This window comes from Zophobas morio, unplaced genomic scaffold (assembly GCF_036711695.1).
Source record: "Zophobas morio isolate AGI-343-1 ecotype UQ-CSIRO unplaced genomic scaffold, CSIRO_AGI_Zmor_V1 ptg000004l, whole genome shotgun sequence".
NCBI lineage: Eukaryota > Metazoa > Arthropoda > Insecta > Coleoptera > Tenebrionidae > Zophobas > Zophobas morio.
The window spans coordinates 2,510,615-2,538,420 of record NW_026972109.1 but is presented as its reverse complement, the minus strand read 5'-3'; the positions used below and the strand labels follow the sequence as shown (position 1 = coordinate 2,538,420).

The following is a 27,806-nucleotide window of genomic DNA, read 5'->3' as shown; positions in this document are numbered from 1 at the left end:
AAGAATATTGTTCACTTATTCATTGTAAAGCCCGACCATATGGGCGAAACGAGTTATAGAAAAATCGCTTAGAGTCGACATTGGCCTGAGTGCGCTCTGTCTGTAGATCAGACAAGTTCTCACGCAACGACTACCTGTTACCTGTACCTCAAAAATTGTTCAAATTCAGACCGGATTTTTTCGAAATTATGACGAATAAAAGCGATTCGTTGTGAATCAAGGTTATGTACAACCCAACAAATTAAAAAAAATACATTGTAACGTCACGTTTCAGTTTTATTGTGGATAAAGAGTAAATATTAAAACTAGCAGCTCTTAATAACGTAGACTTTAATTTTACCCTGTTTAATACACGTGTACCATCCCATAAATAAATGTCCAGCACAATATATACGTGAACAACTGTCCAAAAAATCCGTTTGTGAGTAGCGCTTTTCGAGAAATAAAATAATTTTTCCAATTCGATAATCCGGCTTTGAATAATATCATAAACCAGAGACTAGTGACCGCGAAAATGTAGAATACTGCCCCGTAGAGTCCAGTTAGACCCAAAACACCTGAAAGGACACACTGATTATGAAAATTTAGCAACATTGATACGGACCTGCTGTACACCCTGACAGGGCTGCCATCGAAGTACGACAGTACTCGACTACAGACAAGTTATTTCTAATTGCTAAGTCACTGTAAGCCACCACTTTTCGATTATTCCCATTTTTACTTTTCGATGACATGATGGTTACTGATTTGTAGGTTAGAAATGTGGCAGTCTTGAGTCTGAATGCACTCGATTAACAACAAAATTACGACTTCAACAATAATTATTAATTAATGAAATTGCTCCAAATGACATCGTCGTTTGACAGATTAACGAGTGACAAATGAGAATGACACAACAGTAGTAACTTTAATGGCCGCCGGGTTGGCAATACTAACTAAATTAAAATACGAATTTCAAAAAATTTGACACAGTTCGTTCCAAATTAACACGAAAGTGGTATTTTTTAGTCATTTTTAAATTTATATCATCGTTATGCCGAAAATCACCTTTCAAGCTACCAATTCAAAATTTACAGATATTTGTGCAGATTTCTCCCCATGGAAGTCACCCAGTGACTTCCTTATCGGAAAAGTCGCCCTCGCACCCCCTTTCACCCAAAAACACAGGCAAGCTCTCACTCATCAAGGAATCATGGGTAAAAATTCACCCATTTCCGTAAAATCCTTGACAAATTTGTATTAGCGCTGGGAGGCGAAGTCGAAACGAAATTCATTCACGACATGGAAGTTGAAAAACAGAAAGCGCTCCTGGAGCGCGAAGACTTCTTAAACCGGATGTTCAAAGCAAAGAAGGTCGATTTAGCTCGAAACTTCCACGAACAAGAGGCGCTGAAACGAGGCGAGGAAATGGACCAAATTCGTCTGAAGTACGAAAACAAGATCTGCGAGCTTCTATGGGAGTGCTTCAAGCAAGTGAAAGATCTAGAAGAACAGATGCAGATTGAGTACGAGTCGCTTAATACAGTGTGGAAAACGACTCTAGAAGACGAAATCGAAAACACCGTGGAACGAATAACGGTGGAATTTTTGGAAAAGCTTCGCATTCAAGAGAAAAAATTACTACATATGTTCAACAACCACATCACGTGATACGATTTTTTTGTGTGTTCCTATTAATAGACGAGTTTTGCAGAGACCTCAAAACGAAGCAGAAACTCGCGCTGTATTTCGAGAAAATCAAGTGCAAGGAAATGATCATTCAGATGAAGCATAAATTGTACTGTGACAACATTTCCAACTTGATGTACCTTCTTTGTAAAGAGAGGCGGCAATGTAAGACGCAGAAAATCCAAATTGAGGATGACTTCGTGGCGAAAATACACCAACTTCATCTAATTACAAACCAAAAGGGCTTAATTGTGCGAAAACTAACGAAAATTAAGAACAGGGATTTGAAGGAGCTTTGTTTGAAAGAGCGATGCTTGATGGAGGTGTTGCGGCAGTTCCAGAAATTTATGTACTTGGCGTTACAAAGCGCTCCGACGCGAGGTTCATTTTTGATGAATTTGTATAAACTGGTCAAGCGCGAGTTGGAAGACTACTGTTTACATTCGGAGCCTCCAATAACCACCAAGAAAACATCTAAAGAAAGGAAAGTCGAAAAAGTGTGTCAGCACGTCGACAGTGACGAATTCTTGAAATATTCGACCTACTCTACAGACAATCCTGACGACGCTGAAGACACTCCGCCTGTTTTTTATTTTAATAAAGAAACATTCGTTCGGGAAGATTTTACCACTTGTCAAGAAATTCAAACAGAAAGCGAACTTTCCCTATGGAATCCCGAAGTCGACGAACTTTTAAAAATATTCAGAAGTGTGATCGAAACGAAACGGTTTATTTTACATACATTTTAAAAACAAAACTGTCTAACTATTCGTTTCAGAAGCGTCCTCACCCTGCCAAAAATTAAATCCCACCAATCCAGTGTCCATTTTAATAAGAAAGAGCAACTACAACCTTCTGGTCACACTCCTAGTGACATCAGTATGTCAATCCAACTCAAAACAGTTTCGCCTGAGGGATCAAAAGTTCATCAGAAAATTCTAGACGAAAAGTTACCTACTGTATTGAAGACACTACAATCTTTGGCAGATGAAGAGGAAAAAGAAATACGAAAAGTGTCGCTAGACCCAGACAAGGACGAAGCGAAGTTACCAAAAACGATCAACAAAGCCGATGAATTCGCTCCACGTCAAATGACTCCTCTTCAGTCTCGTTTGAGTCTGGCGAGAGACTCTATAACTTTGACATTTTCCATGATGGAGAAAAAGTCATTGCAACGGATTGAGAGAATGGCAATGGAAGAGATTGACAAATTCGCAAACGAGGAGTATGTCAAGGAATATGTGGCTGTAGAACACATGCATGAGATAGATGACGAACATGACACGAAAGTGACGGAAAAGAAAAACGAAAACTTAGACGACACCAACACCATCTGTAGCGTAAAAAGCTTAGACAATAAAGCTACGTCGAAAATAGTGCTCGCTTGCGATTCCTACGAAATTATTAAATCTACGTTAAATTTCGCCAGTGTTAAAGATAAGGAGCTGACGGAAATAACGGGAAGACCGAAGTCACAACTGACATTCAGTACTGAGGTTTCAAAAACTCATATCATCCAACCACTTCAGCCACCCACGTCCCACCGAATGGACGAAACAGTCAGATCAACTCCACGTAAAAATTATCTTTCAAATTAAAACATTATTACGCATTTCCTTACAGGGTCAAAAGCGCCTTCTTTGAAAAAATTCGTTTGGCCACAAAAGCCTGTGAGTCCGCCGAAACCACGGCCTGTCACGGCCGCACGAATCGCCGGTTCGCGTAAAATGAAAGAATACAAGAAAACTGTCACTCAGTTTACTAATGAACGTATAACAGACTTGGTCCACACCATGAAAATGAACCCCAGTGTGATTCCTTTATTCACGCCATGTTTGAAATAAACACTACAACTCGCGATTGGTCATTCCTTTTTTACGATTTTTTGCTTTTGTTAGTTCCGCTAGTTTTGATAATCTTTCTTCTACGTATTTTTCGGCCACAAAAGCCTCTCCTTGTTTACATTGCTGGATTAGTTTGGCTTGAAATGCCTTTTCTTTGTTCCACTCCCGCCGCTGACGTCTCTACAAATCAAAACGTTACTTGAGTGAGGTCAAATTTGCTTGTGTATACTTTAGCCCATTCAAACTTCATGCGTTTTCGTAGTTTTCTCAATTTGTGCCTTTTCATTTTTCGTCGCCTTATGACGATCATTCGGACTGCGTGTTTAGTAATTTCTGCATTGGGGGTTGGGGGTAGTTCGAGCTCTTTGTTTTCTTTAGGGTCTTGGAGTGGAGGGATGTATTTGAGCCCATTTGGAAAATCTATTTGTAATTTATTTATTATTGGGGACTCTATTTTGTTATTAATTTGCCATATCCAAGGATTGTTGACGGCGGGGATTTGTTCTAAATGTTTGTTGGTTAAAATTACGGGGGGTAGTGAAGACACCACCGGCGCACTGTTTGAGGTTAGGTTTCGAGCAAATGGTGTTATTACTAAAATTTAAAAATTAAATGCGTTGTGTCAATTTTTTACGGTTGCTTACGTTTTAGACGATTTAAATTAATAATTCTGGATAAACAAGCCATTGCTCGGCACTTGAATACACTTTTTTGGTTATGTCATGTCAAATTACAACGATTTCTATGGTTGGCAGCACTGTCGTGTCAAACTCACATTACAAATTTGTCGATTTAAAAAAAAAAGTACAATAATGTAATGTAAAAATTCTTTTACATTTACAAATCAGTTCAGTTGTAATACCTATATTCAAAAAACAGGATGTCCGAGAAATTTCTACCTATACAGTGTTCAATCATGTATCGCTACGCGCCTGCGCACCGTATGCCATTTCCAGATAATAAAAATTAAATTAAATTCTATTCACGATTTTTCTGGACAGGGAGAGGATGTAATTTAGTTTGTTCCAAATGAACTTAAAGTCACACAATAAAATAATCTTTATTTATAAAGTTTTAGATACGAGTTAAACATGATCAGTTTTGGTGACTAATTTCATGAAAAGTTATGCCCATGTTTACCTAAAAATAATACCAACTATAAATTTATGTCGATTTTCATATTATTTACTTACCAGAAATATTAGAAATCTGGAAAAGCTTAAAATACAATCTTCTTTTCACAACAAGAAACTTCAAACATGTTCAATCTGGTAAATTTTCTAGGGAAATATGGATTTTGCAGTTACGCTCCGCCCCTCGGTCTGACAACGAATGAAAAATTCATCACAATTGAGACAGGGCGGGTGGGCGGGACTTATATTTTGCCTTTTTTTTTCTAAATGGTAGCCTTCTTTTCACAACAAGAAATTTAAAACATACGTTCACTACGTTCAAAATGGTAGCTACCTTTTTCATAATGAGATAAAAACTTGTTAGATCGAAAAAAATATATATATATACAGTACCATTTTAAAAAATTAAGCTGTCATCTGTCGAAAACAACCCACACAAAAAATATATCAAATACACTCATATTATAGTGTTTTCACAACGATTTTATGGATATACAAATTGACAAGGAGTGGCCCTAATATTGACCCTTGACGAACTCCTGAGCTTACAGTGAAGATAAGATCGAAAAAGGTTTAAAAATTTAGAAATATTATGGTCAATTTGATCAGCGCCCTTTGTAAAGGCTGTATAAAAATAAGACTGATTTTAGTAAATGACCTACTCTCTTAAGGATATAAAAGGTGGGTTGGCGGAGCGAATACTTGCTGAGATAAAACTGATAGAACAGATAGAACTGGTTTTGCCAAAGGACATACCCTCTAAGACAAAGGGTGGGTGGGCGGGGCTAGTATTTACCCATGGTAAGACTGATTACGGCAAATGACCTACTCTAAGAAAATGGGGCTACTGCTTGCATATAAGACTCTTTGACCTCTTTTCTCTATTTCACCGACTTATTTTGATAAATTGTAGAATGTAAGATTAACTCAAATTAAAAATTGGCCCCGCCCACCCACCCCTATTGCATTTTGATCATTCATTCCTATTGGGTCTTAAGAACAAAAGATGAATTTTATATTGATAAATAATAGAATCTACGATTACATTTTTTAAGGAGTAATAAAATTTAATTTTTACTGAATTTTCAATTTTTAGATTTTGCAATTTTTCAATTAGCAATTTCACGAGTTTTCAATTTTTCAATTCTTCATTTTGGTTCTGATTTTATTTATTTTTTCAATTTTTTGCTTTTCACTGTTCGGATTCTATTTTTTTCAATGTGAATTTTTTCAGTTTTTGAATTTTTCAAGGTTTCAGTCTTCAGTTTTTCGTTTTTACTTCCCGAGCGTAAGCGAAGGAAGTATTGTAATCGAGTCCATCCGACGAATGGACACTTTTATGTTTTCTCGACGTTTCATGACCCTGCAGTACGAAAAAGTAGTCTCCGTTTCCGTCTGTCTATCTGTCTGCCGTCCCGGATTTTTATTAAGACAGATAATCTCCGAAAGTACTGGGCCGATTGTGGTCAAATTTTGTATTTATATTAAAAATATCATGTAGATGGTAAAACGGTAACCAAAACTTGTCTAATTATCCCCACCAATAATGTGATGACGTCACTTCAAAATTGTACGAAGTAAACAGGTTTTAAATTGTATAAAATAACATAGTCCTACACATGTAGTTTATGAAGTCGTGTTGAGTTTTTACCCGAAACGTTCAGATTTTTGAAAAAAAAGTCAAAATTATAAAACATTTTGCAATTTAATTTTGAGTCTGCAAAACTGAATACTCTGAAGTCTTGCAGACGTTTTAAAGTTATTGCAAGCATGGTAAATTGTTAATCAAAATATATGTTTATTCACCCCAAAAAATTGATGACGACATCTTAAAATTTTTTTCTTAATATACGAAGTCTTCTTTTCACAACAAGAAACTTAAAACATCATCAAAATGGTAAATTTTTGTAGATAAATATGGATTTTGCAATTATGTTTCATCCCTCAGTCTGAGAACCAATGGAAAATTCATCACGATTGAGACAGGGTGGGTGGGCGGGCCTTATATCTTGCTTACGCTCGATAAGTATTGTAATCGAGTCCGTCTGCTGAGTCTTTACTTTTACGTTTTCTCGACCTTTCAAAATCTCCGAAAGTACTAGGCCGATTGTTGTCAAATTTTGTATTTATATTAGGAATATCATTAAATTTGTCTAATGATCCCCACCAATAACGTGATGACGTCACTCCACAATTGTACATAGTAAACAGGTTTTAAATTGTATAAAATAACAAAGTTCTATAGGTATATACATGGTTTATGACTCCGTGTTGAGTTTTTACCCGAAACTTCCAGTTTTTGAAAAAAATAAAAATTATAAAACAACATTTTGCAATTTAATTTTGAATGGCATGATAAATTTTTAATCAAAACATATTCACTTATCCCCTCCAAAAAATTGTTGAATTCAGCTCAAAATTTTGCCTACCTAAAATGTACAAAATATGATGAGTCTCTTCTTGTAATTTACCATTCCATTCATATTTATTGGATTTGCATATACAGGGTGACTTAAAAAGAAATAATGAATGCGTGAATTAGTTTACTGATTTAATCAAGAACTAAATCTTAGAGATCTTTTAAAGTCATCACAACCATTGTAAATTTTTTATTAAAATGTATTTGCTCATCCCCCTAAAAAAAATGATGACGTCACCTCAAAATTTTGACGAATAAATCCAATCTTAAATGAGTGAAATATGATATATCTAAACTTGTGATTTGTCTGTGTATTAATATTTTTTAGATCTGCTTATACAGGGTATCTCAAGAAAATTAATGACCGAGTCAACTTATTTTATTGATTAAATCAAGAATTGGAAAACTGAATACTTTGAAATCTTGCAGGTGTTTTGAAATTGCACAACTTTCGACCAACAAGAAACTTATTTAAAATAGTAATTTTTTAAGAAAATATGGATTTTGCAATTACGCTCCGCCCCTCGGTCTAACAACGAATGAAAAATTCATCACAATTGCGATAGGGTGGGTGGGCGGGGCTTATATTTTGCCTTATTTTCTTAATATACGTAGCCTTCTTTTCACAACAAGAAATTTAAAACATACGTTCATTACGTTCAAAATGGTCACCATCTTTTTCATGAGAAAAAAACTTGAAAAGACCTAGTACTTTCCAAGAGAAGACTGATTTTGCCAATTGATATACCCTCTAAGAAAATAAAGGGCGGGTGGGTGGGGCTAGTACTTGCTAAGATAAGACTGAACAATATTAAGAGTAGTCATTGAAATGAAGAAGGGGAAGGTGGGCGGGGCTACTACTTGCTTATCACTCTTTGGAAAAAAGTTAAACTCAGCCCTTCCCAGCTCTTTTCTCTATTCCACCTACTTATTTTGACAAATTGTAGAATCCAAGATTAAATCAAACTAAAAAGTGGCCCCGGCCACCCATCCCTATTGCAATTTCATGATTCATTCTTATTGGGTCTGAAGAACAGAAGATGAATTTTTATTTATAAATAATACGAATCTAATTTTAACTGAATTTTCAATTTTTAGATTTTGCAATTTTTCAATTAGCAATTTCATGAATTTTCAGTTTTTCAGTTCTTCCATTTTTCTAATTACAATTTTCGTTTCGGTTTTTGTTTTATTTATTTTTTCAATTTTTCGCTTTTCACTGTTCGGATTCTATCATTTTTCTTTTTTTCTAATGTGAATTTTTTCAGTTTTTGGATTTTTCAAGCTGTCAGTCTTCAGTTTTTGAGTTTTTCAATTTTAAATTTTTTAGTTTTTCGTTTTTACTGTCCGAGCGTAAGCGAAGGAAATATTGTAACCGAGTCCATCGGACGAATGACCACTTTTATGTTTACTCGACGTTTCAAAATTGTACATAGTAAATGGGTTTTAAATTATACAAAATAACATAGTCCTACACATGTAGTTTATGAAGTCGTGTTGAGTTTTTACCCGAAACGTTCAGATTTTTGGAAAAAAAAATCAAAATTATAAAACTTTTTGCAATTTAATTTTGAATCTGCAAAACTGAATACTTTGAAATCTTGCAGACGTTTTAAAGTTATTGCAAGCATCAAATATATGTTTATTCATCCCAAAAAATTGATGACGACATCCTAAAATTTTTTTTTTTTTAAATATACGAAGTCTTCTTTTCACAACAAGAAACTTAAAAGATCATCAAAATGGTAAATTTTTGTAGGTAAATATGGATTTTGTAAATATGTCCATACCTCGGTCTGACTATGAATGAAAAATTCATCACAATTGAGAGGGTGGGTGGGCGGGCCCTATATTTTGCTTACGCTCGGGAAGTATTGTAATCGAGTCCGTCGGCTGACTCTCTACTTTTACGTTTTCTCGACGTTTGAAGGTCTCCCATCCCGGATTTTTATTATACCCATAATCTCCGAAAGTACTGGGCCGATTGTTGTCAAATTTTGCACTTATATTAGGAATATCACGTAGATGGTAAAACGCTAACCAAAATTTGTCTAATCATCCCCACCAATAATGTGATGCTGTCACTTCACAATTGTACACAATTTAGGAGTGAAACCAAAGTTTACAAGTTTTATAAGCAGAATATTATGGTCAAATAAGACTGATTTTAGTAAATGACATGCTCTCCAAGGATATAAAAGGCGGGTTGGAAGAGCGAATACTTGTCGAGGTAAAACTGAGATTGCCAAATGGGATATCCTCGAAGAAAACAAAGGGCGGGTGGGCGGGACTAGTACTGGCCAAGATAGAACTGATTTTGCCAAAGGACATACGCTCAAAGACAAAGGGTGGGTGGGCGGGGTTAGTATTTGCCCATGATAAGACTGATTACGGCAAATAACCTATCTCTAAGAAAATGGAGCTACTGCTTGCTTATAAGACTCTTTGAAAAAAGCTAAACTCTGCCCCGCTCACCTCTTTTCTCTATTTCACCGAGTTATTTTGACAAATTGTAGAATTTAAGATTAAATCAGATTAAAAAGTGGCCCCGCCCACCCACCCCAATTGCATTTTGATCATTCATTCTTCTTGGGTCTGAAGAACAACAGAAGAATTTTATATTGATATTGATAAATAATATAATCTAGGATTACATTTTTTAGGAGTAATAACATTTAGTTTTTACTGAATTTTCAATTTTTAGATTTTGCAATTTTTCAATTAGCAATTTCACGAGTTTTCAATTTTTCAATTCTTCATTTTGGTTTTGATTTTATTTATTTTTTCAATTTTTTGTTTTTCACTGTTCGGATTCTATTTTTTTTAATGTGAATTTTTTCAGTTTTTGGATTTTTCAAGGTTTCAGTCTTCAGTTTTTCGTTTTTACTTCTCGGGCGTAAGCGAAGGAAGTATTGTAATCGAGTCCATCCGACGAATGAGCACTTTTATGTTTTCTCGACGTTTCATGACCCCTACAGTACGAAAAAGTAGTCTCCGTTTCCGTCTGTCTGTCTGTCTGCCGTCCCGGATTTTTATTAAGACAGATAATCTCCGAAAGTACTGAGCCGATTGTTGTCAAATTGTATTTATATTAGGAATATCATGTAGATGATAAAACGCTAACCAAAATTTGTCTAATCATCCCCACCAATAATGTGATGACGTCACTTCAAAATTGTACGAAGTAAACAGGTTTTAAATTGTATAAAATAACATAGTCCTACACATGTAGTTTATGAAGTCGTGTTGAGTTTTTACCAGAAACGTTCAAATTTTTGAAAAAAAAAATCAAAATTGTAAAACATTTTGCAATTTAATTTTGAGTCTGCAAAACTGAATACTCTGAATTCTTGCAGACGTTTTAAAGTTATTGTAAGCATGGTAAATTGGTAATCAAAACGTATGTTTATTCCCCCCAAAAAATTGATGCCGACATTCAAAATTTTTTTTTTCTTAATATACGGAGTCTCCTTTTCACAACAAGAAACTTAAAACATCATGAAAATGATAAATTTTTGTAGATAAATATGGATTTTGTAATTATGTCCATCCCTCGGTCCGACAACGAATGAAAAATTCATTACAATTGAGACAGGGTGGGTGGGCGGGCCTTATATTTTGCTTACGCTCAGGAAATATTGTAATCGAGTCCGTCGCCTGACTCTCTACTTTTACGTTCTCTCGACCTTTCAAAGTCTCGTCCCGGATTTTTATTAGACCCATGATCTCCGAAAGTACTGGGCCGATGGTTGTCAAATTTTGTATTTATATTAGGAATATCATGTAGATGGTAAAACGCTAACCAAAATTTGTCTAATCATCTCCACCAATAAAATGATGACGTCACTTCACAACTGTACACAATTTAGGAGTGAAACCAAAGTTTACAAGCTTTATAAGCAGAATATTATGGTCAAATAAGCCTGATTTTAGTAAATGACATACTCTCCAAGGATATAAAAGACGGGTTGGAGGAGCAAACACTTGTCGAGATAAAACTGAGATTGCCAAATGGCATATCGTCGAAGAAAACAAAGGGCGGGTGGGCGGGGCTAGTACTGGCCAAGATAGAACTGATTTTGCCAAAGGACATACCCTCTAAGGCAAAGGGTGGGTGGGCGGGGCTAATATTTGCCCTTGATAAGACTGATTACGGCAAATGACCTATCTCTAAGAAAATGGGGCTATTGCTTGCTCATAAGACTCTTTGAAAAAAAGCTAAACCCAGCTCCGCTCACCTCTTTTCTGTATTTCACCGACTTATTTTGATAAATTGTAGAATCTAAGATTAACTCAAATTAAAAATTGGCCCCGCGCACCCACCCCTATTGCATTTTGATCATTCATTCTTATTGGGTCTGAAGAACAGAAGATGAATTTTATATTGATAAATAATAGAATCAAGGATTACATTTTTTAGGAGTAACAAAATTTCATTTTTACTGAATTTTCAATTTTTCAGTTCTTCCATTTTTCTAATTACAATTTTTCGTTTCGGTTTTTGTTTTATTTATTTTTTCAATTTTTCGCTTTTCACTGTTCGGATTCTATCATTTTTCTTTTTTTTTAATGTGAATTTTTTCAGTTTTTGGATTTTTCAAGCTTTCAGTCTTCAGTTTTTGAGTTTTTCAATTTTAAATTTTTTAGTTTTTCGTTTTTACTGTCCGAGCGTAAGCGAAGGAAATATTGTAACCGAGTCCATCGGACGAATGACCACTTTTATGTTTACTCGACGTTTCAAAATTGTACATAGTAAATGGGTTTTAAATTGTATAAAATAACATAGTCCTACACATGTAGTTTAGGAAGTCGTGTTGAGTTTTTACCCGAAACGTTCAGATTTTTGGAAAAAAAAATCAAAATTATAAAACATTTTGCAATTTAATTTTGAATCTGCAAAACTGAATACTTATGACGACATTCTAAAATTTTTTTCTTAATATATGAAGTCTTTTCACAACAAGGAACTTAAAACATCAAAATGGTAATTTTGGTATATCAATATGGAATTTGTAATTATGTCCATCCCTCGGTCTGACAACCAATGAAAAATTCATCACAATTGAGACAGGGTGGGTGGGCGGGTCTTATATTTTGCTTACATTCGGAAAGTATTGTAATCGACTCCGTCGGCTGAGTCTCTACTTTTACGTTTTCTCGACCTTTCAAAGTCTCCCATCCCGGATTTTTATTAGACCCATAATCTCCGAAAGTACTGGGCCGATTGTTGTCAAATTTTGTATTCATATTAGGAATATCATGTAGATGGTAAAACGCTAACCAAAATTTGTCTAATCATCCCCACCAATGTGATGACGTCACTTCAGAATTGTAAATTGTATAAAATAACATAGTTCTATATATACATAGTTTATGACTCCGTGTTGAGTTTTTACCCGAAACATCCAGTTTTTGAAAAAAATAAAAATTATAAAACAACATTTTGCAATTTAATTTTGAATCGCATGATAAATTTTTAATCAAAATATATTTACTTATCCCCTCCAAAAAATTGTTGACGTCAGTTTAAAATTTTAACGAATAAATCCTATCTAAAATGTACAAAATATGATGAGTATGTACCTGTGATTTATCATTCCGTTCATATTTTTTGGATTTGCATATACAGGGTGACTCAAAAAGAAATAATGAATGCGTGAATTTATTTTAATGATTTAATCAAAAACTAAATCTTAGAGATCTTTTAAAGTCATCAGAAGCATTGTAAATTTTTGATTAAAAGTTGCTGACGTCACCTCAAAATTTTGACGAATAAATCCAATCTTAAATGTGTAAAATATGATGAGTCTATACTTGTGATCCATCACTGTATTAATATTTTTTAGATTTGCTTACACAGGGTGTCTCACGAAAATTAATGCCTGAGTCAATTTATTTTATTGATTAAATCAAGAATTGGATAAACTGAATACTTTGAAATCTTGAGGGTGTTTTGAAATTTTACTACTTTCGACCAACAAGAAACTTATTTAAAATTGTAAAGTTTTTAAGGAAATATGGATTTTGCAATTACGCTCCGCCCCTCGGTCTAACAACGAATGAAAAATTCATCACAATTGCGATGGGGTGGGTGGGCGGGGCTTATATATTTTGCCTTATTTTCTTAATATACGTAGCCTTCTTTTCACAACAAGAAATTTAAAACACACGTTCATTACGTTCAAAATCGTCACCACCTTTTTCATAATGAGAAAAAAAACTTGAAAAGACCTAGTACTTTCCAAGATAAGACTGATTTTGCCAATTGATATACCCTCTAAGAAAATAAAGGGCGGGTGGGTGGGGCTAGTACTTGCTAAGATAAGACTGAACAATATTAAGAGTAGTCATTGAAATGAAGAAGGGGTAGATGGGCGGGGCTACTACTTGCTTATCACTCTTTGGAAAAAAGTTAAACTCAGCCCCGCCCAGCTCTTTTCTCTATTCCACCTACTTATTTTGACAAATTGTAGAATCCAAGATTAAATCAAACTAAAAAGTGGCCCCACCCACCCACCCTTATTGCAATTTGATGATTCATTCTTATTAGGCCTGAAGAACAGAAGATGAATTTTTATTTATAAATAATACGAATCTAATTTTAACTGAATTTTCAATTTTTAGATTTTGCAATTCTTCAATTAGCAATTTCATGAGTTTTCAGTTTTTCTAATTACAATTTTCGTTTCGGTTTTTGTTTTATTTATTTTTTCAACTTTTCGCTTTTCACTGTTCGGATTCTATCATTTTTCTTTTTTTTATGTGAAATTTTTCAGTTTTTGGATTTTTCAAGTTTTCAGTTTTTCGATTTTTCAATTTTAAATTTTTTAGTTTTTCGTTTTTACTTCCCGAGCGTAACCGAAGGAAATATTGTAACCGAGTCCATCGGACGAATGACCACTTTTATGTTTTCTCAACGTTTCAAAATTGTACATAGTAAATGGGTTTTAAATTGTATAAAATAACATAGTCCTACACATATAGTTTATGAAATCGTGTTGAGTTTTTACCCGAAACGTTTAGATTTTTGAAAAAAAAAAAAATCAAAATTATAAAAATTTTGCAATTTAATTTTGAATCTGCAAAACTGAATACTCTGAAGTCTTGCAGACGTTTTATAGTTATTGCAAGCACGGTAAATTGTTAATCAAAATATATGTTTATTCATCCCAAAAAATTGATGACATCCTATTTTTTTTTTTTTTTTTCTTAATATACGAAGTCTTCTTTTCACAACAAGAAAAAAAAAATCATCATAATGGAGACAGGGTGGGTGGGCGGGCCTTATATTTTGCTTACACTCGGGAAGTATTGTAATCGAGTCCGTCAGCTGACTCTACTTTTATGTTTTCTAGACCTTTCAAAGTCTCCCATCCCGGATTTTTATTAGACCCATAATCTCCGAAAGTACTGGGCCGATTGTTGTCAAATTTTGTATATATATTAGGAATATCATGTAGATGGTAAAACGCTAACCAAAATTTGTCTAATCATCCCCACCAATGTGATGATGTCACTTAAGTATTGTAAATTGTATAAAATAACATAGTTCTATATATACATAGTTTATGACTCCGTGTTGAGTTTTTACCCGAAACATCCAGTTTTTGAAAAAAATAAAAATTATAAAACAACATTTTTCAATTTAATTTTGAATCGCATGATAAATTTTTAATCAAAATATATTTAGTTCTCCCCTCCAAAAAATTGTCGACGTCAGCTCAAAATTTTGCCGAATAAATCCCATCTAAAATGTACAAAATATGATGAGTCCGTACTTGTGATTTATCATTCCATTCATATTTTTTGGATTTGCATATACAGGGTGACTCAAAAAAATTAATGAATGCGTAAATTTATTTTATTGATTTAAAATTGATGACGTCACCTCAAAATTTTGACGAATAAATCCAACCTTAAATGTGTGAAATATGATATATCTGTACTTGTGATTTGTCACTGTATTAATATTTTTTAGATTTGTTTATACAGGGTGTCTCACGAAAATTAATGCCTGAGTCAATTTATTTTATTGATTAAATCAAGAATTGGAAAACTGAATACTTTGAAACCTTGAGGGTGTTTTGAAATTTTACAACTTTCGTCCAACAAAAAACTTATTTAAAATGGTAAATTTTTTAAGGAAATATGGATTTTGCAATTACGCTCCGCCCCTCGGTCTAACAACGAATGAAAAATTCGTCACAATTGCGATAGGGTGGGTGGGTGGGGCTTATATTTTGTTGTCTGTCGAAAACACCCCACAATATCAAATGGACTCATATTACAGTGTTTTTACAACGATTTTATTTGGTATATCGTTTATTCAAATCGGTCAGAAAATAAGAAAATTGAACAGTTGCCTTTGAAATGTCAGTTTTGTGAACAAATAAATGACAAACCAAATCAATTTAAATTGCCAAAAAAATTAATTCCCATTTTTACTGAACACAACCGTACTTCTAGTTTCGCATATGTATTTTTTTAATTATTACGACCCTTCTAAATTTAGCCAAAACAGCAGACAATATTGCCACTATATCATACTATGTCAGCATTACGTGCATTGTCGTTAAACGTATTGAAAGGATATTGTTTGAAAGTTTATGATCCTTGAAATTTAAATACCATTGTCTTCTTAATTACACAATTATTAAACTTTGGAACTGTTACAGCGAAATGGACTTGTTAATAATAGATTTCTGACTTCCAAGACGTCAAACAAATTTTTTACTTTTAAACAGCGCGATCTCAAGATTCTGTTCAACTAAATTAATTTAAAATGTGATGTCATTTTCTCACGTCATAAACGTCAATTTGACAATCAGGAACGCCATCATAAAATTTTAAATGTTGCCAATATGACAAAAAAACACTTTTTTTGTCACCGTTGCTACGACCCTCAATCAACAAAACCCCATCCACCTACGTGTCAATTTCGACCCAACCATGTCTATACAAGGAGAAGACGCCGAAATCCAACCCAGTGAAAGCAAAGAATCCCAAAATGCCCAGATTTACGTAGAATGCGACCGCAAATGTCTACACCACGGCGACCGCATTTGCTTTAACGATGAACTCGAAAAGCAAACCGTCAAGAAAATCCCCGCCGAACCCACGAGCACGGAAACCTTGGACTCGGAAGCCAGCATCCACTCAGGAGAGTCCCAGTTCAAAGTAAAATCACCGACTGGCTAAACCGTCCTTCACTCTCTCTTTCAGACATTCGCTTTCGACGCCGAGGAGCAAGACCCCGACATGCAGAAGTGCATGGCGTTTTGGACGGGCATTCTGGGGAAAAACGTAAAACCGATCAAGTGTACCGCCTTCCAACATAAGAAACCTAAACCGAAACGAAGCGAAAAAGAACCGCAGAAGTCAAAGCCCGATTTTTGTGATGACGAAAACACGACGAAATTGTGGCAGGACATCTACAAAGATCTACAACGACGAAATCTGGACAAATACAAGGTAAAAACGGGTTGTGAAAATTGTAAGGTGTGTTTAGTTGGTTCGCAGCACGAAATGCGACCCGTGTGAGTACATTGATGAAGAAGCGGAGAAGAAACAGGACGTGAAAGATATCAAAAATTTGAATCATTGGAAAACGCACAGTCGACGTAAGTTCAGTGTTGTTTTATTAGTTAGTTTGTTCAACTTATTGATTTTTTTAGCTTCGAAAATCGATGTCCAAGCTCAAGTACAGCGCACGCTAGACACCCTCAAAAAACGAACGACTCAAGCCGGTCCAAAAAAAGTCTCGTCTGTTACGACGGAAGAAAAAAAGGGTGCGGCGAAAGTGGTCAGTGATAAACCCGCCAAAGTCCCGTTTTCGCCACCACCCCCCACCCGCCAAAATTCCTCGGAAAGTTGTTCCATATGCGGCTACGCCGCATCCGAATGCATTTGTGACCAAATTGCAGAAATCGAGATTCACGATTCAAAAATTTTAGACAGTCAACACGATTTAAACGAATCTGAGACTTGTTATCCCTGTGAGTGCTCGACTGAATGTGTGTGTGAGCCCCCACTGGAAGACAAAGCAAAAATATGTACCTGTGGGTGCACTATAGATAAGTGCATTTGTGACGTGCTCAAGGTCAACGAGTGTCCTTGTGACTGCGGCGTCAAGGACTGCTTATGCCAGGAGTTGTTCACGCGGTCGTGTCAATGCGGTCACGTCAATTGTGACTGCGACATGATCGAGATCTTGAACACCTATCTGGAAACTTTGAACACCCCAACCACCGTTAGTGTCACAATGGAAAACGACGATCTGCTCATGGTTTCTCGGCAGTCTCAAACCGACGCTGAGATGAAGTGGGTGCTCGAGACGACTCAGAAGCCAGGGAGTTACTGCGTCATTTGTGGTCATTATAATTGTTACTGTAAACCTGAAAGTCAACCAAAATAGAATAATCGTGTTTGTGATTTGATGCTTTCGGGAATCCATTTCGTAGGTAACTACTGGCTGTGATATATTAATAAATTACATATCACACCAGAAGTTCCTTCAAGCCAGATTCCCCGCACGTCTTTTACCCTCTTCTCCGTCCCTCGTGGTACAGTCGAATGCAATCTGCTTTGCTGAACCAGCTTTATGACATATAAAACACTCATACAACTAGATCACCAAAGAAGAATAAATCCGACTATATTCTTGCAACCTGTTGCACGGGCCCCCGAAAGCGAAGCCCCGGACGTCGACCAAACCCCAGTTGCAAGCGAGTGTTCGATCTAGTCACAACCCAAAAGCATGTGAAACGATAGACGGAACACTGGCTTACACCGAGAGTTTTGCTGAAAGCGAGGTTATGTGCGTGTTGGTGGAAAAAATGGGCTCCTAGACAACGGATGTACACATTAGCGTTATCACGACGGTTTGTTAGTATTTCGGCGAGATAAGGAGCGAGATTAGCAACTTTTTACAAAAAAAAACGTAAACTTACCACGTGCTAGGGTCAATGGAATTCACGAACCAAATGGAAATCGGAGAAAGAATGAGACAACAATGGCGGGAAGATGGCGGGAAGCGGCCCTGACAGGGGGCTGCGTCTGCGCAGAGGGGCGTTGGCGCGAAATTACGCTTACCTACTTGGGGTAGGTCTTTTTTGTCGGGCACAGGTATGCGGGATAATCAATTCGAGGCAGGGCCGGAGCGGCCCCAAAAACCGGACTCTTACAGGAACACCAACACTAAAAATCTAAATATTGCATAGTAAGCAGTTTTTAAATGGAATCTTTATGGGCGACATTTGCATATCTTGGAGCAATTTAAATTTCAAAATTTCGTTTAAATTACATTTCGTGCATTTCAAACGGTAACATTTGTTTAAAGAAATAAAAGCTAATGTTGTGTAAAAAAAATCCACAACAATTGAATGTCGGTATATTGTAAAAGTCAAATTTAAACACAATTGAGTGTTATACAAAAATAGATTAAAAGCATTGTAATGGTTATCCTATACAATTTTTCTTTCTTTTTTTTTTAGTTAGTGGTGATAAAGTTAGTACTTATATCTGTTATAACACAATTGAATTTTGTAACTATATGTACTCTTGAACACAGTATATTGTACTATTTGTACCTACTTAACATTTTTTTAACCACACCTGACTTTTAGAAATCAAAAAATTATGTAAAATTGTATTTATAAAAAAGTATAAAATATGTCATTTAGCCACCACTTTTCTTATGAACACCTATTGCTTAGTATTAAAAAAATTAGGCGTTCATAAAGAAAAAAGTCAATAGAAATCTGATGACTGGCATGAAATATTGTTAAAAAAGTCACTTGAAAGGCGGATGTATGACATGTTTCTTTACTTACAGTTCAATAATCTACTTTTTTTATCGCTACATATTTTTTGTGACCTTGAAACAATAAATTTTGAAGTTTTACAGTTTATCTCAGAGATTACAAAGCTTTTATCAAAAAAATTAAAAAAATATGAATTCGTGTTTAAAATAGCTCTCAACAATTGACTAAATTCATATCCATCGCAATAAGTTATATTTTAAAATTTGCATTACTTTCAGGACATGGTAGCAAAAAAATAATGAATGAAGTAATTTATTACTATTGGGACTTCTAGTATTTTGTTTTTGAAACAATTGGAAAAATCTCAGGAACCTTTGATGTTCTATTTTTGAAAAATTTGAAAAAATCCAGGGAGCCCAAGTGTTTTATTTTAAAAAGAGTTTGAAAGAAGCTTATAATTCCCTTGTGTCTTTTTTTGGATGTAAAAGATTGAGTCTCGGACTTCCCCCTGATGTTTTTTTTAAGATTTTGAAAGAATCTTAGGACTTCCTTGTGGCTTTTTTGCAGCGTAAACAAATCTTTAAAGGCCTTTGTATATTTTTTTTTGAAATAATTTGAATAAATTTTGGAAATCCCGGGTGTTTTTTTCTTTTAAAGAGTTTGAAAGAATCCCTTGTGCGTTTTTTTTTTTTTTTTGGAACGTAGAAAGATCTTTGGAGTCTTTTGTATTTTGTTTTTGAAATAATCTGAAAAAATTTTGGGGACTTCTGGCGTTTTGTTTTTGAAAGAGTTTGAAAGAATCTTAGGACCCCCTTGCACTTTTTTGTGGAATGTAAAAAGATCGTTGGAATATTTTGTGTTTTATTTTTCAAATGATTTTCAAAACTGTTAGGCACCCCTGTTGTTTTATTTTTTAAGGAGTTTGAAAGACTCTAGCGTTTTTTTTTAAGACAATGAAAGAATCTGAGGGTTTCTTTGGTATTTTATTTTAAATCCGAGTCTCCACTCTGGTATTTTATTATTAAAAAAGTTTGAAACAATCTTAGGACTCTCTTGTGTCTTTTTTTGCAACGTAAAAAGATCTTTAAAGCTCTTTTTATGTCTTGTTTTTGAAAGAATTTAAATAAATTTTGGAGATCCCTGGTGTCTTTTTTTTTTAAAGAGTTTACAGGACTCTTTAAAGATCCTAGTGTTTTTTGTTTTAAGAAAGGGAAAAATCTTGAGGTCCCCCTGGTAGTTTATTTAAAAGAGTTTGAAAAAAAAATTTAGAGTCTTCTTGTGTCTTTTTTTGAAAATGTAAAAGATCTTTATAGCTTTTTTTGTTTTGTATTTGAAATAATTTGAAAACAAATTGGATTTTGGAGACCCCTGGTTTTTTGTTTTGAAATAATTTGAATAAATTTTGGAGATCCCCGGTGTTTTTTCTTTTAAAGAGTTTGAAAGATTCTTTAAAGACCCTAGTGTTTGTTAAAGAATGGAAAAAAATCTCAGGGTCCCTCTGATGGTTTATTTTTAAAAGAGTTTGAAAGAATCCCTTGTGCGGTTTTTTTTTTTTTTTTTGGAACGTAGAAAGATCTTTGGAGTCTTTCCTATTTTGTTTTTGAAATAATCTGAAAAAATTTTAGGGACTTCTGGCGTTTTGCTTTTGAAAGAGTTTGAAAGAATCTTAGGACCCCCTTGTACTTTTTTTTGGAATGTAAAACGATCTTTGGAATATTTTGTGTTTGATTTTTGAAATGATTTTCAAAAATCTTAGGCATCCCTGTTGTTTTATTTTTTAAGGAGTTTGAAAGACTCTGCGGGTTTCTTTGGTATTTTATTTTGAATCCGAGTCTCCACTCTGGCATTTTATTATTAAAAAAGTTTGAAAGAATCTTAGGACTCCCTTGTGTCTTTTTTTGCAACGTAAAAAGATCTTTAAAGCTCTTTTTATGTCTTGTTTTTGAAAGAATTTAAATAAATTTTGGAGATCCCTGGTGTCTTTTTCATTTAAAGAGTTTACAAGATTCTTTAAAGACCCTAGTGTTTTTTTCTAAAGAAAGGGAAAAGTCTTGGAGCCCCCCGGTAGTTTATTTAAAAGATTTTGAAAAATTCTTATAATTCCCTTGTGTCCTTTTTTTTACCACAGAAAGATCTTTGGGGTCCTTCGTATTTTGGTTTTGAAATAATTTAAAAAAAATTGGGGACTCCTGATGTTTTATTTTTTTAAAAGTTTGGACAAATTTTAGAATCTTCTTGTGTCTGTTTTTTGCAATGTAAAAGATCTTTAGAGCTTTTTGTGTTTTGTATTTGAAATAATTTGAATAAATTTTGGAAATCCCCGGTGTTTTTTTCTTTTAAAGAGTTTGAAGGACTCTAAAGACCCTAGTGCTTTTTAAAGAATGGAAAAAATCTCAGGGTCCCTCTGATGGTTTATAAATAAATAAATAAATAAATAAATTTTATTGACTAACAGAACAAAGTTCCAAAATAGACAATAGTTTAAAAAAAAAAACAAAATATGAAATAAGATGTCCTTATAACTACAAACGTCTTAAATAATTGTTAAACATATGTTGCGAGCAACTGAAGATGTCTATATCTACTAAGTTATTAACCGCCAATCCTATTCTATTTACTACAGAAGTGTTGTAACCGAGATTTGTTCTTTTAAACGAACATAAGATTGTGTCCTGGTTCCTAGTATGTACCAAAGGTACTCTAAAATTAAATAAGGATAAGAATTCGGCACTATCAATTTGATTATTGAACAGTTTATATGCAAACTTAAGCTCAAATTTTAACTTACGCTGTGTAAGAGTCTCTAGTTCTGTTATAGCAAGTCTTTGATTATAATTGTAATTTGATTTATTGAGACCCATTTTAAACATTAAATAATTACAGAACTTTCTTTGTACCCTTTCGAGGCGAGTTTCGTGAATTGCATATGAAGGAAACCATATAAGAATGCCATATTCTAAAATTGGTCTAACCATGGTAATAAAGAGCTTACGAATTGCTATGATGCTATGGAAATCTGCAGTCATTCTTCTTATGAAACCACTAACTCGAAAAGCCTTATCGATTACAAAATCTATATGCTTAACAAAACTTAAAGTCGAATTAAAAATGATCCCCAAGTCCCTAATTTCGCTAACAGCCTCCAGGATTTGGTTGTCAATGCTATATGAAAATTTTATAGTGGATTTTTTCCTGGAGAATGTTATTTGTTTACACTTTTTGTTATTTAATTGCATGCTATTTTCACTACACTTTATTTTTAAAAGAGTTTGAAAGAATCCCTTGAGCGCTTTTTTTTTGGAACGTAGAAAGATCTTTGGAGTCTTTTGTATTTTGTTTTTGAAATAATCTGAAAAAATTTTGGGGACTTCTGGCGTTTTGTTTTTGAAAGAGTTTGAAAGAATCTTAGGACCCCCTTGTACTTTTTTGTGCAATGTAAAAAGATCTTTGGAATATTTTGTGTTTTATTTTTCAAATGATTTTCAAAAATCTTAGGCACCCCTGTTGTTTTATTTTTAAGGAGTTTGAAAGACTCTAGCGTTTTCTTTTTTTTTTAAGAAAGTGAAAGAATCTGCGGGTTTCTTTGGTATTTTATTTTGAATCGGAGTCTCCACTCTGGCATTTTATTATTAAAAAAGTTTGAAAGACTCTTAGGACCCCCCTTGTCCCTTTTTTGGGAATGTAAAAAGATCTTTGGAGTATTTTGTGTTCTATTTTTGAAATGATTTTTTCAAAAATCTTAGGGATCTCCGTTGTTTTACTTTTTAAGGATTTTGACAGACTCTACCGTTTTTTTTTTAAGAAAGTGAAAAAATCTTCGGATTCCTTTGGTGTTTTATTTTTAATCGGAGCCCCATTCTAGCGTTTTAAATGAAAAAAAGTTTGAAAAAAGCTAACAATTCCCTTGGGTCTTTTTTGGTTTTGAAATTATTTGAAAACATGTTGAGGACCTCTGGTGTTTTTTTAAGAGTTTGCAAGTCTTAGGGGCTCTTAGTATTTTTTTTTTTTTTTTAAGAAAAGTGAAAAATCTCGGACGTCCCTCCCATGTTTTATTTTTAAAAGATTTGAAGAATCTTAGGACTTTCTTGTGTCTTTTTTTGCAATGTAAAAAGATCTTTAAAGCTCTTTGTGTTTTGTTTTTGAAATAATTTGAATAAAGTTTGGAGATTCCTGGTGTTTTTTTTCTTTTAAAAGGTTTGAAAGAATGTAATGTCTTTTTTTTAAAGAATGGCAAAAATTCTTGAGGTCCCCCTGAAGTTTATTTTTAAAAGATTCTCTTGTGTCATTTTTTGGTACGTAGGAAGATCTTTGGAGTCCTTGGCATTTTGGCTTTGAAATAATTTTAGAAAAATTTGGGGACTCCTGGTGTTTTATTTTTGGAAGACTGAAAGAATCTCAGGACCGTCTTTTTTTTTTGAAATGTAAAAAGAACTTTGGAGTTTTTCGTGTTTTATTTTTGAAATAATTTTCAAAAATCTTAGGCACCCTTGTTGTTTTATTTTTAAAAGAGTTTGAAAGAATTTTTGGATTCCCTTGTATCATTTTTTTATTGAAATGTAAAAAGATCTTTAGAGCTTTCTGTGTTTTGTTTTTGAAATAATTTGAAAAAATTTTAGAGACTCGTGGTTTCTTGTTTTGTAAAGAGTCTGAAAAAATCTTAGAAATCCTTGTGCCTTTTTTATAGAAAGTAAAAAGATATTTCTGTTTTGTTTTTGAAAGAGTTTAAATTAGTCTAAGGAACTCCTTGTGTCTTTTTTAAAAGAATATAAAAATATCTCGGATTCCCCATGGTGTTTTATTTTCAAAAAGTTTGAAAGAGTTTTAGGTCTTTTTTTTAAAGTAAAAAGATCTTTGAAGTCCTTTGTTTTAGTTTTTAAAAAAGTCTGAAAGAATCTTATAATCCCTAAAAGGAGCTTTGGAGAATTTCGCCCCTGCTGTTTTATTTTTAAAGAGTTTGAAAGACTGTTAACACCCCCTTATGTTTTTTTAAGAATGTGAACGAGTCTCGAGGGTTTCTGTTGTTTTATTTTTGAAAGAGTTTGGAAGAATTTTAGGATTCCCTTGTGTCTTTTTTTTTCGGAATTTGAAAGATCTTTGGAGCTTTTTGTGCTTTGTATTTGAAAAAAACAAAAATAATTCAATTGGTATTTTGTTTCTGGAAAAGTTTGAAAAAATTTTGGGGACCCCTAGTCTTTTGTTTTTATAATTTATCTAAGAAACTGAACTTATTTTATTGCCTGTAGTTCTGTCTAAATAAATAAATAAAAATAATAACTTCAGACCATTTTTTTGTATTTAACATAAAAGTGCTGAAAAATGGACTATTATAAACGTATCCACTTGCACAATTAATCACTCGGCTAAACGCCTCGCGAATCATCAAATCGACCTTTATTCACCTCTATCTTAAGTAACTATTTCCGCTTTGTTTACGGAGCATCTTGGAATTACACAAATAATGTATAAATTAAGTTTAAACAAAACGGTCTAGCGTATCAGAAAATTGGAAATACGGCTCTGCACCACATTCCACAAGAAATTCCAGTCAATTATCATAACCTCATTACCAGTTTTTTCACATATAAAAATAAACTTTTATTTGGAGTGGCAATGCGAGCTATAATTATTATGTTTATAGCTACGTACAAAATCCAAGAAAATCAAAATCGAGAGATATTTTATACGCAGACATTAGGAACATTTTTTTGGAGGAACTGTACGTTCCAAATTATTTTTACCTGCTCGGCTAACTCTCGGTCTCTACCCTCCCGAAGGGTGAAAGCACATACGTTATACTTGATTATCTTGAAGAGGGTTGATGGGAAAGTGGGAATCTTTTAAGATAAAAAATGTGGGAACATATAACAGTCTTATTTAACGTTCATTACTCTAACTTGATTTTTATCAAAAATATGAATACAAAATAGTTTGATGTCAATGCACGTTGACTAAGTATAACATGTGATTAATGTATGTCAGACGTGATTAAGCGTTTAAAAATTTGTCATTAGTTTTTTATCAGTTTATTTAAGTATGTTAAGTGTCGGCTACCACTTTGTGTTTTATGTACTTGGTCTATATATAACTATTTTCTTAAATTAGTGAAGAAGTGGGAGGCGGTACGAATTACAAGCAATGCAATTTGATTTAATAACAATTTTAAAAGTAGCTTTGCTATTAGAAACTTAAACAACATTTAAAAAAATGAGTTGCCAATTTTCTAAATTCTTTTCAAAATTTCAGGTTAGAATTTGACAACAAGCTTTAAGTCCATGCCGAAAAAGAGTTGTTTGCACTTTATTTTTCGTTTCAAGAACTGATTAATACCTAAGATAATTTAAAATAGATCTAACCAGTACCAGCTGGTTATATGTACTTTTATTTTTGTAAAATTCCAAGTAGTTATCGGGTACAACAATATAAGGTGATTTCTATTTGAGATAATGCACAATGGACTTAAGAATTCTTTGTCAAGTGTGATCGACGAGTAAAAGTGATTACTGTACCATTATTATCATTTATTGTTTTTTCATGTTATTGTAACAAAATCAGATAAATAAATAATTCAAACCTATTTTTACACAGCACTTAACTCTAGTCACTAAAAATAACTTATTTTTGTTTTAAAATATCTTGTATATCTTGAAAGCTCTTTCCTTTGGTTTCTGGAACGTAAAACAATGTAAAAATCCATCCGGCAAAGCAGAAACCACTAAACAACCAAAACGTTTCCCCTTCACCCACGCTTTCGTTGAGATTGTTGAAGAATTTCGTGACAAGGAACGACGTCGTCCAACAAGCCCATGCCACCAGAGCAGCAGCATACGGTTTCACGCTGGTTGGAAATAACTCAGAGGAAACGGTCCATGGTATTGGTCCCAGCCCGATGTTGTACATTATAATAAAAGTAATTAAACTCACAATAGGTAGAAACGATATTGGAGTAGCGTCATAATTTGGAGACGCTTTAAAGTAAAAATAAACCCCGAAAGTAACATGTGCCAAAGACACCCCCAGCAACGACACTAAAAGCAAAAGTTTTCGCCCAAGCCGGTCCACCAAAAACGGTGTACCAAAACTTGACAAAAACACAACTAAACCTATGATAATCGAAGACACTTCGGGCGATAGCCCATTGGCTCCGGCATCTTGGAAGATTTCTTCAGTGTAGAACAAAATGGCGTTGATCCCGCTGAGTTGTTGGGTTAGTATTAAAACGAACGAAATGACTAAACCCTTCATGTAGATTCTGGATTTGAAAAAGTCGATGATGCTGGTGTTGTCTTTGTTCTCTTGGAGTTCGGACTTGATGTAGCTCATTTCGTTTTCAACCGCCTTTTTGTTGTTGGATCTTAGTTTCATGAGAGATTCTTGAGCTTGCTCCATTTTGTTAACACTAATTAAGTAGTAGGGAGATTCGGGACCCATTAAGAGAAACAGTACGAAAAACGCTGCAGGTATAGCGGCTAGGACGATATTGAAGGCCAGAATGGGTGTGTAGGGGCCAATCACGTACGGAATTAAGTTTCCAAAAGTCCAAAAAATGTTGAGGGTTACTGACAAAGTACCGCGATTGGAGTCTTCAGCCACTTCCGCTACATACATAGGTAGTAGCGTGTAGCCACCACCAATCGCGATTCCAGCAAGAAGTCGTGCAAAGTAGTACAAGTAGATCGAATTAGCGAAAGCCAGAGTCACAAACGATATAATAAAAGGGATAGCGGTACTCAGTAGACCGAATTTTCGTCCATACTTCTCCGCTATGAAGCCGTAAGGGAACGGCCCCAACATAGCCCCTATGTTGATTAAGGAGCCAATCCATGATTCCTCGTCTTCCGTGATGGACCGACCGAACGGGTTTTCGTCAGAGTCGTTCGAATACAATTTAGGTATAATCGGAGAAGTCCATGTTATAGTAATGTCGCCAGAAGTTGCCAAAAGGTCGACTGCAGAATACCAAGTATTAGCCAGAGTTAGAAGAAAGATTAAGAGTTCTTACCAGTTAAAACTGTCAGAAGTGTGTAGCTGAATAACTGGAACATTCTATGTTGTGTCGGTTTACCAGTTGCATCGGTACTGGAGGAACTTCGGTCCGTTCGGTCTAATTTATCTTGGTGCCGCTTAGCGATCATGAGTGGCTCAGGAATTGTTTAGTTTTTCGTTGGGTAGATTAGCAGTAGACGTGATTGTGCAGTATTAAAAGTATCTGTTCTAATTTGGGTTGGTTCACAATCGAGCTTAAAGTATAAATATAACCAATCAAATCTTCATCATTGGGGGACTCTATTTCGTGAGGGTACCTACAACGATCAACAATTATTTTTTACAAACGCGACAACAAGAACCGGTTTATTTTTTACACTTAGATGATGACCGGTTTCACTTTGTTCATGAGCATCTTCTAAAAGAAAAAGGAAGTGAAGTGTCCAAATTTCGATCTACAAGCTCGAGTCAAACTACTGCAAAAACCCAATTTAGTTTTTACTGCTTCTATTTTATTTTCAATCTTGATTTTATAGTAAAAGGTGGAATCAAAAGTACTATAATCTTAATAAAAATATTTTAATGATCTTCTACTTATAAATGTTTGAATGACGTAATTGTGTTCGCTTGAGCAACTTTGTGCAATATTATTATTTTATTTATCTCGTACTTTTAAATTACCGAATTTATTACTCTTGCTACTTTCTCGAAATAAAATATCGGAAATTGCCAAAATGATTGCAATCAAAAAAATATATTAAAGATATCTTAAACATCCGATTAATAAATATGTGTAGCTAGTTTACGGCCCCCGTTTCTCTAGGCAACCCACAATACACCAGTTATTGCATTTATTGGCAACTGGGGTAATAATTATTCCCTTCTCTAATATTTTTGAGCACCTTCAACCAGTGGCGTAAATAGCACCCCCGCAGACCCCGCAATGCGGGGGGGCGCAGAGTCAAAAGGGGCGCAGAACGTAACGTAACCGATAAAT

The 27,806-nt window shown here is 34.3% G+C and overlaps 5 protein-coding genes across 5 annotated transcripts; 2 read left to right on the top strand and 3 right to left on the bottom strand.

Moving 5' to 3' along the window:
* Positions 1-313: 313 nt before the first annotated feature.
* Positions 314-891, bottom strand: LOC135137177 (ER membrane protein complex subunit 6). The gene is made up of 2 exons (XM_064066766.1): positions 605-891; positions 314-557 (listed from the first exon to the last, which is right to left on the bottom strand). The coding sequence occupies exons 1-2, from the start codon at positions 732-734 to the stop codon at positions 346-348; spliced, it is 342 nt and encodes a 113-aa protein (XP_063922836.1). The 5' UTR covers positions 735-891; the 3' UTR covers positions 314-345.
* Positions 892-953: 62 nt separating this feature from the next.
* On the top strand, positions 954-3,526 carry LOC135137156 (uncharacterized). Its single transcript, XM_064066749.1, has 5 exons — positions 954-1,196; positions 1,244-1,646; positions 1,694-2,395; positions 2,447-3,243; positions 3,292-3,526. Exons 1-5 carry the CDS (start codon positions 1,034-1,036, stop codon positions 3,510-3,512), a joined length of 2,286 nt encoding a protein of 761 aa, XP_063922819.1. The 5' UTR covers positions 954-1,033; the 3' UTR covers positions 3,513-3,526.
* Positions 3,411-4,276, bottom strand: LOC135137165 (uncharacterized). The gene is made up of 3 exons (XM_064066760.1): positions 4,157-4,276; positions 3,742-4,106; positions 3,411-3,692 (listed from the first exon to the last, which is right to left on the bottom strand). Exons 1-3 carry the CDS (start codon positions 4,197-4,199, stop codon positions 3,516-3,518), a joined length of 585 nt encoding a protein of 194 aa, XP_063922830.1. The 5' UTR covers positions 4,200-4,276; the 3' UTR covers positions 3,411-3,515.
* Positions 4,277-15,970: 11,694 nt separating this feature from the next.
* LOC135134062 (uncharacterized) lies at positions 15,971-17,495 on the top strand. Its single transcript, XM_064062660.1, has 4 exons — positions 15,971-16,241; positions 16,287-16,535; positions 16,573-16,684; positions 16,739-17,495. Exons 1-4 carry the CDS (start codon positions 16,014-16,016, stop codon positions 17,476-17,478), a joined length of 1,329 nt encoding a protein of 442 aa, XP_063918730.1. The 5' UTR covers positions 15,971-16,013; the 3' UTR covers positions 17,479-17,495.
* Positions 17,496-25,416: 7,921 nt separating this feature from the next.
* On the bottom strand, positions 25,417-26,907 carry LOC135134055 (facilitated trehalose transporter Tret1-like). Its single transcript, XM_064062647.1, has 2 exons — positions 26,826-26,907; positions 25,417-26,772 (listed from the first exon to the last, which is right to left on the bottom strand). Exons 1-2 carry the CDS (start codon positions 26,866-26,868, stop codon positions 25,439-25,441), a joined length of 1,377 nt encoding a protein of 458 aa, XP_063918717.1. The 5' UTR covers positions 26,869-26,907; the 3' UTR covers positions 25,417-25,438.
* Between the last annotated feature and the right edge of the window lie 899 nt (positions 26,908-27,806).

What these genes read in the sequence shown, in the direction of transcription:
- LOC135137177 (XM_064066766.1), bottom strand. Translation starts at nt 734, where the DNA reads ATGTCATCGAAAAGTAAAAATGGGAATAATCGAAAAGTGGTGGCTTAC. An exon ending in CCTGTCAGGGTGTACAGCAG is followed by an intron (nt 558 to 604) that starts GTCCGTATCAAT and finishes GTGTCCTTTCAG; the next exon opens with GTGTTTTGGGTCTAACTGGA.
- LOC135137156 (XM_064066749.1), top strand. Translation starts at nt 1,034, where the DNA reads ATGCCGAAAATCACCTTTCAAGCTACCAATTCAAAATTTACAGATATT. An exon ending in CACTCATCAAGGAATCATGG is followed by an intron (nt 1,197 to 1,243) that starts GTAAAAATTCAC and finishes AATTTGTATTAG; the next exon opens with CGCTGGGAGGCGAAGTCGAA. An exon ending in AGTGTGATCGAAACGAAACG is followed by an intron (nt 2,396 to 2,446) that starts GTTTATTTTACA and finishes TATTCGTTTCAG; the next exon opens with AAGCGTCCTCACCCTGCCAA.
- LOC135137165 (XM_064066760.1), bottom strand. Translation starts at nt 4,199, where the DNA reads ATGGCTTGTTTATCCAGAATTATTAATTTAAATCGTCTAAAAC. An exon ending in TAATTTAAATCGTCTAAAAC is followed by an intron (nt 4,107 to 4,156) that starts GTAAGCAACCGT and finishes TTTAAATTTTAG; the next exon opens with TAATAACACCATTTGCTCGA. An exon ending in TGAAGTTTGAATGGGCTAAA is followed by an intron (nt 3,693 to 3,741) that starts GTATACACAAGC and finishes TTTGATTTGTAG; the next exon opens with AGACGTCAGCGGCGGGAGTG.
- LOC135134062 (XM_064062660.1), top strand. Translation starts at nt 16,014, where the DNA reads ATGTCTATACAAGGAGAAGACGCCGAAATCCAACCCAGTGAAAGCAAA. An exon ending in CAGGAGAGTCCCAGTTCAAA is followed by an intron (nt 16,242 to 16,286) that starts GTAAAATCACCG and finishes TCTCTCTTTCAG; the next exon opens with ACATTCGCTTTCGACGCCGA. An exon ending in TTGGAAAACGCACAGTCGAC is followed by an intron (nt 16,685 to 16,738) that starts GTAAGTTCAGTG and finishes TGATTTTTTTAG; the next exon opens with CTTCGAAAATCGATGTCCAA.
- LOC135134055 (XM_064062647.1), bottom strand. Translation starts at nt 26,868, where the DNA reads ATGTTCCAGTTATTCAGCTACACACTTCTGACAGTTTTAACTG. An exon ending in ACTTCTGACAGTTTTAACTG is followed by an intron (nt 26,773 to 26,825) that starts GTAAGAACTCTT and finishes GGTATTCTGCAG; the next exon opens with TCGACCTTTTGGCAACTTCT.